This window comes from Solanum tuberosum, unplaced genomic scaffold, assembly GCF_000226075.1.
Source record: "Solanum tuberosum cultivar DM 1-3 516 R44 unplaced genomic scaffold, SolTub_3.0 scf00105, whole genome shotgun sequence".
NCBI classification, from domain to species: Eukaryota; Viridiplantae; Streptophyta; class Magnoliopsida; order Solanales; family Solanaceae; genus Solanum; species Solanum tuberosum.
The window spans coordinates 827,597-837,189 of NW_006239031.1; the positions used below are offsets into that span (position 1 = coordinate 827,597).

At 33.0% G+C, this 9,593-nt stretch overlaps 3 protein-coding genes across 3 annotated transcripts in view; 2 read left to right on the forward strand and 1 right to left on the reverse strand.

The window, feature by feature from the left end:
• The window catches only part of LOC102595882 (ATP-dependent RNA helicase DHX36), a 30,724-nt gene extending 29,395 nt beyond the window's left edge, over positions 1-1,329 (reverse strand). Inside the window, exons 1-3 of the mRNA XM_006349280.2 lie at positions 902-1,329; positions 572-674; positions 276-469 (exon numbers count right to left, since the gene is read on the reverse strand). Coding sequence (XP_006349342.1) covers positions 276-469; positions 572-674; positions 902-1,168 — 564 coding nt within the window. The 5' untranslated portion in view covers positions 1,169-1,329. The remainder of the gene's footprint in view (positions 1-275; positions 470-571; positions 675-901) is intronic.
• A 2,991-nt stretch (positions 1,330-4,320) lies between these two features.
• On the forward strand, positions 4,321-5,587 carry LOC102599164 (WEB family protein At3g51220). Its single transcript, XM_006349365.2, has 2 exons — positions 4,321-4,959; positions 5,069-5,587. Exons 1-2 carry the CDS (start codon positions 4,515-4,517, stop codon positions 5,347-5,349), a joined length of 726 nt encoding a protein of 241 aa, XP_006349427.2. The 5' UTR covers positions 4,321-4,514; the 3' UTR covers positions 5,350-5,587.
• A 1,326-nt stretch (positions 5,588-6,913) lies between these two features.
• LOC102596224 (nifU-like protein 2, chloroplastic) overlaps positions 6,914-9,593 on the forward strand; it is a 4,448-nt gene continuing 1,768 nt past the window's right edge. The window contains exons 1-3 of the mRNA XM_006349281.2: positions 6,914-7,219; positions 7,290-7,377; positions 7,860-8,188. Of these exons, the coding sequence (XP_006349343.1) occupies positions 7,064-7,219; positions 7,290-7,377; positions 7,860-8,188 (573 nt within the window). The 5' untranslated portion in view covers positions 6,914-7,063. The remainder of the gene's footprint in view (positions 7,220-7,289; positions 7,378-7,859; positions 8,189-9,593) is intronic.

Consider the following 9,593-nt stretch of genomic DNA (forward strand, 5'->3'; position numbering starts at 1 on the left):
CATCACGTCCTAATTCTTTATCATGAATCTTAGTTATATTTCTCTAAGACAACAGGTAGCTGTGAAACAAAAACAATATGTTAGAAGTGTTAAGCATGCAGTAGCTAACTAGGCATAGCCACTCTCCTGCAGAACCTTTGTCAGTTACCTTTGGTTTCACTGTAGACAGATAATTCACAAAAAGCTGAAATCATACACAGTGCAGTAATTTAGCACCACAGACCCATTGTACCCGCCAGTCGAACTAGAAGTATCAAATAGAACTGTATAAATACCTCTTCCTGTTGTTCCATATACTGGCGGATCCAATCAGCTTGTGCGCGTTCAACTGTACGTAGAGATTCACTATCACTTCGACCCTTCGGCACAACTGAAACTTTAGGTATTTTCTCATCTTTAACTTCTGCCACAGATGAATCTGCTGAAGGAACCCAATCTTGTCGAGCAGTTGATATGATACCAACAGAACCTGCAAAAATGCATATTCATGAACTTAACTTCTTTCTCCTTAACACAAAATTCCTCAATATCGCTGAGTCTGGAAATTAAACAGAACTTTTTTAATCAATACCTTCGTTCAATTGGGAAGTACCACTTGAAAACTTCAGAGGAAGCTCATTTCCTCGCAAATTCAAGCATAGCCAATCTAAAGCAGCTTCAAACGTGGCTCTCTCCTTTGTAATTTTTTTGAAATGGTAAATATTATTAAAAACTATTTCAGAGAGAATGTGTCTGATTATATCTCCAAATAACCAAAAAGGAACACATTCTATGAGTCAAAAACAGTAATCAGGTATATTTCTTGAAATTGCATGAGTCTGTCTTTCTTGAAATTACACCGTTAAATTAATCATTAAATTTTGTGATTGGAAAATGGACGTTTTCTTGATTAGTAGAGTACCTTGAGAGCGGATAAAGCACGTTCAATTTGATCATTGGTAAAGCCCTCGCAAGAAAGCTTTTCGTAGATAGAACTAAGTTTCTTGGCCTTCTGCGCTTTTGAGAGAGCATCCTCTGCTGGAATCGGAGTCGGAGACTGAGTGGAGCGGCCTGAATTAAGCAACAATCGTCGGAGGCGATTCTCATTCTCGGCAGAAATTTGCAATTTGGGACCTGTGGAAGAAGAACCTTTGCCTTTGGATGATTGAGGTTTCTTCTTCGGTGCCATAGAAGAAAATGGGCGGGAGACAGAAGTAAATACAAAGTGAAAGAAGTAACAATGGTGAGAGCACACGCACAGTAGCAGAGAGAAAATTTGTTCGCCAGAGTTCAGACGCAGACCGGACCGATGGTTGTGAGCCCAAATAAAAACGGTCGATGCTGTTGGCCTTGCTTGTACGCGGTCATGTTTAGTACCGTGTGCATTTGATTTTTTTTTATTATTATTTTTCACGGTGTTCACCGCTCTCTAACAAAAGCGATTTCGTACTCAAGGAGCTCGAACCTGAGACCTCTTGGTTAAGGATGAAAGAGTATTTATCACTCCATCACAACCCTTGTTGATTGTGCATTTGATTTCATCTGATTTGAAATTTTAATTTTTATGATTTAAAAATTAATGTTTGGACACGAGTTTTTATTTTATGATTTTTTATAAAAAATTAATTTGAGAATTTCATATTATAGTTTTACATTTTTTAAATATAAAAATTAACTCACAAATTTATATTTTATAAAAATAAAAATAAAAACTCATTATTTTATATCTATCAACTACTACTCCACTATTTATTTAATTATTTAATATGTAACAAAATTTATACCAGTTGATATTATACTCTTTATCAATTTCTATTTCCATCACATGATAGTAAATTATACCGTTACCAATTACAAACTTTTGGGAAAAAGTCATCTCTTAAAATAAATATTAATTTGTTTACACGAAATTATCTCATTTCCGTTATGTATTTTTAAAAAAAATTACTTATAAAAAATGTTATTTTTATCGGTAGATAAATATTATGTTTCCAATATTGATTTTCAAACGAGGGACTTTTAGCTCCATACAAAAGATTATGCTATCAGTCTCAGGATTTCAAAGGAAGTGAATGAGATCGTGCTATCTGATCAAATGAACTTTTGAAGCTGCAAAAAATAGATTTAGAGTACTGAAATAGAACATGAACCATTATGTCAATCATTGACACACAAGTGAAATTGTCATATCTCGTGCAATGTTATATAATTTTTGCAAGAATATCAAGAGAATGATGAAATATTCACGGAATATGAACATAATGATATAGTTATTATTGGTATTGACTAACAGACAACTCAAGGTAACAATATTGATTTATTTTTCGTCATCTGATCGAGAAATGCATGTTCAACGCGAGGAGATTGACAGTACTATGTGAGAGAATCTTAATAAAGAGTAGTACACCACAACACATGTTCAATTTTACTTTTTATTGAACTAAAATTCAATTAATAAATGTTGTGTTTTTTCTTGAATTAGCTTTGTGATATTGTATTATATTTTTGCTCATTTGGTAAGATTGTATAAAGAATTTGAGCGATTTTGATAGTTTTCACAACTTGTGAGTTTTTTTTTTTTGTTATGAGCAAGCACTACGACTTAAAAATTCAAATTGCATATCCAAACAAAACTTCAACTTCATTTTATATGATTTCATATCATGATTTTAAGTCCTGATTTTATCTCACATGACCAAACGAGGTCTTAGACGTGGGACTGTATTGTTCTTAACTCACGTACTTTCTAGCTGGCTTAATACGTTAAATTGGCTTTCTTTTTGTATCAAAAAATACTAAATTAGTTACGTCGATTTATTAAATTTATAAATCAAACTGACATACGTTTTTTTTATTTTTTATTTTCGTTGATTTTCTTGATTCTTTTGCTTTTCTCAATTTTTGTACAAATCAAGAAACTACTAACAAATCATAGTCAATTGATATGTATTTTTATCAACAAAAATTTGCATGTTGCTTATGAAGACAAAAGGCTGCAATATGTTAATACGTAACCACCGTAAGAAGAAAATGGATGGAGATATGCTACTTCTTAAAGTACGTACGTAATTCATACCGTTATTATTGCATACTTAAAGTAGTTTAATTTAGCTATACTGATAATATAAAAATATCTTTTAAGTCGTCAATTATTTTTAGTGACACATAATTTAAAAACAAGATAAATAATTAATCACAACATGTTAAAATAAGTACATTTTGTTGGCACTCCCTGTGTATATGTGAGTTAAATACTACTCTTTTCGTTTCCTATTTTACCTGACACTCTTTCTTTTTTAGTCTATCTAAAAAAGAATATCATCTTATTATAATTAGAAACAATTAAACATTAAAATATCCATTTTACCCTTCATGAAAATGATTTTTAACCACATAAATATCTAAAAATTGTTTTAAACCACAAGTTCCAAAAATCTTTCTTTTTTTCTTAAATATCGTATCAAGTCAAATAGTGTCACATTAATAGGACGAAGGGAGTACTAAATAAAAATCTTATTAGTACTATTTAACACTCTGTTTGGATCATTGTTACCCATTGTATTGTATTGTATGGTTACTATACCTACAATGTTTGTTTTGATTGTTACTTAAAATGTATGTATTGTATTGTATTGTTAAATTCCGTTGTTACGTAACAATGAAAACCCCCATTTTATGGAACAACCAATTTGGTGTTTCCATTGTTACTTAATTTCTTTTTTCAATTATATCTTTACATAATATTTCATAATACTATTTTACCCTTTACCTTTAATTATTTAATTATAGTCAAACCTTCTACCTTAGAATAATTAAGGATATTTTAGTAAATTTATAAATTACAATATATACAATACGATACAGTCAAACCAACAAACAATACAGTCTAACCAAACATTGTATCTAGCATACAATACAACACAATAGAGTACAATACAATACAATACATTATGAAACAATGAGTAACAATGATTCAAACAGAGTGTAAGAGTAGTGTTGAGATAGATATATAGGATTCTTCTATTCTTATTAAGAGATCTTTGTTTTGTTGAGCTCTTTATACGAAAAAATCTGTTAGGAAGCATACTTACTTCCTTTAATAGATTTTACATGATGTAAATTTAAATTAATCGAGATTTAATACAGATATCAAACCTCGGGAACAAATAAAAAAAGAAAGATAAAACCTTAATTCATTTGCTTGGTAGTTGAGGAGTCAACTTCTTCCAACTTCAAAATCCCTAAAAAACTTAACCTTCAAACAACAGTATCTCTCTATATCCATATATATGATCTCTAATTCACCAGCTGGCCATTAGACTACTTACATATACACACCACCCCACACTAGCTAGACCAATCTCCATTATCAAAATCTCTTATAACTGAATATATTTGAAGTAAAAGCAAAGAAAACTCATCAAACCTTCCAACCTTATAGCAATCATGATCCAATAATAATAATAATAATAATATTGTCTCACATATCTCTCTCCTTTCCATATCTCTCAATCTCTCAAACAAATTCAAACACCATGGAAATAACACCAAAATCATCAGTCATGGATTATCATTCCAACGTGGATTCTTCACGCCCTTTTCGCTCCGTCAAAGAAGCCGTAGCCATCTTCGGTGAACGATTTCTGGCTAAAGAAATCTATTCTCCAAAGCCTTTCACATTTCCAACTCAAGAAAGTCCATGGAATACAAACAATTATTCTCCTACAAGTGCTAATTCTCAAGAAATTGTTATAAGTGCCACGTCATGGAAATCTGCTTCTTCACCAAGTCCTCAAGATTTGAATGATCCTATTGTTGTGGAAGCACTGAAGAAGCTAGAAACTGAGCTCGAAGAAACAAAGGCAGAATTGAAGCTTATGAAAGCAAGAGAATCTGAAACTGAAATCGCATTAGCTTCTTTAAACGCAGAGCTTCATAAGAACATGTCGAAATTGGCTCATGCTGAAGCAGCTCACGCAGGTTAGAGACAGATCCATAATTTTAATAATTACTTAATAAACATTATTATTATATTTGAAATTTTTATAACTAACAACATACATATATATATTGCGAGTGACGCATGCAGGTGCAATGGCAGCAGCAAAATCAGTGAAAGTCAACAACGAAGATTATGGCTATAAGAAAAAGGAAATGAGATCAGTGAAATGGGAATCATCATCACCAACATTAGCAGAGATGTTAACAATTGGAGAAACAGATCTAGGTTTGCTTGGGAAGAAAAAGGAAAAAAAGAAGACAATGAAGAAGAAGCCTATCATTCCACTTGTTGCAGAGTTGTTCTCAAGGAAAAAAAGAAGTTCTACTAGTGTTGATAATCCACTTTTTGCTTCTTCTCATCTTTTCTGAAATGAAGAGAAATAATAATGAGAAGAACTACACTAATTACTATATATCGTTGCTTGATGTAACTTAATTTTTCTTCGTCTTCTGGATTTTTCGTTGAGATTCAAGCTTGAGGAAACACCATAATCTTTTTAATTCGTGTGTTTGTGTATAGTGATGCTCTTTTTTTGGTTCCTCTCAAAGTTTTATATTTCATCATTTTTCAATATTTCCATGTGTCAATGTTCTAGAAGGAGTACTACTTTGTTATTCCTGTTTTATATGTGTATGAGCTAATTTGAATTTTATGTTTTGGGTAAAATATTTATACAGTTAAATTACTCGAAGGTAATGTGCGCATGCACACAACATGGAGTAATATATTACTGAAAATACTTATACTGTATATATATAATATACTATATAACCTGAAATCATAAAATTTTGAAGGGAAATTCGAGAAAAATGATTTCATTATTAGTTTTGTTTTTCCGATCAAGAGTACAACAAAGTGTGGAAAGAAATTATGGTAGAATGTAAATTATCCTAGCTAAAATTAAGAAGAACCTAATTCTTCATTTTTAATGGAAAATTGCATAAGTCATTGTAGAGGTAAAAAGAAAATTTTTAATTAGAAGGAGAACTATTACAAAAGTAGGGGGCATCAAAGTATTTTTCGTTTTCTTTTTTAGTGATGGTACAACTGCGATTTTATATAAAAAAATTCCGGTAGAAAAGACAAATCCAAACATGCTCCAAAACCTAATATTTTCTCCGTCTACTTATAATTGTTATATTTTCCTTTTTTTTAGAGTTAAACTTATAAGAATTTTGATCAACATTTTACGATGTACTCCCTCTGTCCATTATTGTTTGTCAGGATAAGATCATGCACAACCCTTGAAAAAAATTTAATATAAGGTGCAATTTGACTAATATAACCCTACTATCAATCATTATTAAAATGATTTGTACTTTTTGACAACTATAAAAGCAATTTTTTTCACATTAAAATAGTCTTGTAACTTTAAAATTACTACTTTTTGAAACCAGTAGTTAGGTAATTATTAAGGGCAGAATTAGAAAAAAAGTGACTAATTGTTTCTTGAATGACAATTAATTTTGGACAACTAGTTTTAGTATACCTGACAAATAATAGTGGACGGAGGGAGTATTTTTCATCATATTAATATACAAAAAATTACAATTTATTGTATTTTTCGTATAATTTTTGAATAGCTATATAATAAATTAATCAAATTAATTTAACTTTAAAAATTAATTAAATTGACTTCACACGATTAAAAATTTAAAATGGACGGATAGAGTGAGTGGCAAGTATAAAAATGAGACCAGCATGAGTTGTGGTGCACTGGTGAGAGTGTTTCACCCTTAACCAGAGGTCTCGGGTTCGAGCCTTGGGTATGGAGAAAATTTTATTGGGAGCGTCATTCCCAAATGGGCCCTGCAGAGCGCGATCCAAATTTAGTTGGAGCTCTAATGTGGCTCCGAACATCGGGTGAGAAAAAAAAGAGTATAAAAATGAGAGCAAAACAAAAATAGAGATGGACACACAAAAAATAAATTAAATTTTCCGGTCCACAAAATACAAATAGAAAACAAAAAAAAACAAGAAGGGAAGTGAGAGAAAGCAATCAAACTGTTTGTGATTTTCAGAAACAATCATCAAATTTGCAGTTGGTGAATTTGATTTAATTGGATAATTTGATACAAAGAGATGCAATCAGCCATGCTATTGAATCCTCCAACTCCTTCTTCTTCATATGTTTCTAGAAGTTTCCAAACCCTAGATTCTCCATCTTCATCTTCATCTTCATCATGCTCTCCTTCTTCTTCCACCGCCACTCTCTTTCTTCCTCCTCCTCCTCTCAAGGTATATCTTTAGTCTTGCCGTCGAATTTTGTCTTTTTTCATTTGCCTAACCATCTGCCTTTACTCTGCAGATTTCGGGTTTCTTTGGAACTCGAGTTTCCTCTCGGACAAGGCCCAATTCATCACCGCGCTCCCTGCGTAGAGCTTCACAGTATCGAGGTGTGCTTTTTGTTTCCTTTTACCTTCATGAATACAATATCGTTAATTTGTATTTTATATTATAGCTTGTACCGAAAAATATGGGGATTTTTTTCCTTGCTACGTGTTTTAATTGGAAATTTTGCTTAAATCATTTTTATGTTCAGAACCAATATGTTAAAAGATTTTAGCCTTCTGTGGAATTAACTAACTGTTATATTATTGAAATTGATTAGTTTGTAATGAATTTTCAGATAATCACTTACTTGGATGATTGGAAACCACAAGGCCCTAAATTTATCTCTTCTATATTAATATACCGGAAAGGATAACAAAGGTTCTTATTAGCTTAGCCTGTTGGTTTTTAAGATTAGGTCACAATGTTATTGTTCTTTGTTCGATGGAATACATAGAGCTATCGGTAGTAGTTTCAACCTTGCTAATAAATGTTTTGAGATTCTCTGTAGAATCTGAAATGATTTGCTTGTTGGCTCTTGGTGCAGTTGTAAAGGCTGTTGCAACTCCAAATTCAGCAGTAGAGCCAAATTCAGTAGTAGAGTTACCGCTAACTTCAGAAAACATTGAGAGTGTGCTGGATGAAATTCGACCATATCTGATTTCAGATGGAGGAAACGTTGCATTGCATGAAATTGATGGCAATGTTGTAAAGCTAAAACTACAAGGAGCGTGTGGATCCTGTCCAAGTTCAGTCACGACAATGAAATTGGGAATTGAACGTCGTTTGATGGAAAAGATACCAGAGATTGTTGCGGTTGAAGCAGTACCAGATGAAGAAACTGGCCTTGAGCTTAATGAAGAAAACATAGAGAAGGTAGCTTCTTCTCTCCGTTATTTATATGTCTTACATACAACTGACACAATCCTTTCGAAACTGCAAAGCTGAATTATATGATCTTCAACACATCTTGGACTAATTAAGTCAGTCCTAGATTACTTTGTCGTCATGCAAATTGATAATGGATTATGTAGTTATAGATTATTTTGAATGATTTCTCAACGTATAAATCCATTGATCTAGGACCTTCTAGTTTGTGGCACTAAGAAACGGAAAGTCTCAGAGTTGTTTCAAGAACAAGACCATTCTAATTATGTTTTGGTCCCCCCCTACCTTATATCTGTTGGGTAATGTGATGAAATATTAGAAGTGATTCCGTGTTTGTTACTATGATTAATTGGAAGTATTATGACCTGTTGCCCCAGATCCAACTATTGATGGTTCTTCTAAACCAGTAAAGTTGTCATGTATAAACTTAGTTCATAAGAAGAACATGCCATTTTTACCTTCAAAGTTGGCTGAACCAGCTATGCTCCCTTTCTGGATAGGCAGACCACATACTTGAGTCTGTTGCAATAGTGCCAAGAGCTGACCTTACTACTCCATGGGGAGTTGTCTGCTGCATTAGATTGATTGTGTTCCTTCAGTGTTCTCAAGATTCGCTACAGAAGCCTCCACACCGGAGTGGAGCTTCCCTTTTTCCTCTATTAGAGAATCTGTAAACTTGCAACACTTGTCGACACTGCCTTCTTGTTATGAGACTCTAACCTCTGCCCTTATGAAATCCAGCATTAAGAAACTCATTGAGTTAGACTGGCTCAGTCATGAATTGGAAGTAGTAGGTTGCACTTCCATTTGAAGCTCATCCTGAATGACCTATGGGAGGAAATTGTGGCATGATTATATTGTTTCTTCTGACTCCAATAAGTAGCTGATTCATTAATTTTGTTTGAGAGCTTGGCATTAGGTGTGATTGAATTGTGCATTTCACATGATTTTCATAAGATATATTTGGATTATGGAGTTGCTCCAGGGCTTTGATCTAGTGGTAAGAGAGTAGCACATAATGTGTGGGTTAGGCGCACGTCGCGGATGGCCCTCACCACAGACTAAAGCTTGGTATTAAGTGGAGAAAGGTAGAGGACTGCGGGCCAATTATTAACTGAGTTCCGAACTTTGTGCCGCTGGCCCTCAGAGATCTTTTGATTAGCAGTAAAAGAGGTTTAAAATGATGGAGTTGGAATGACAGAATTTTTGAAGGTCATAGGAGAAATTTACATAGCGTAAATAAAGATGTCTTATTTTACTAGCCTTTTGGTGCAACTTAGTTATTGCACATGATTTTTTATTTTTTTTATTTTTTTTTATGACCGAGAAATCCGTTTGTGACCCGCCCTTTGGACAAATCACAGCTTTCTAAACTCGGTGGATAATGGGCCCG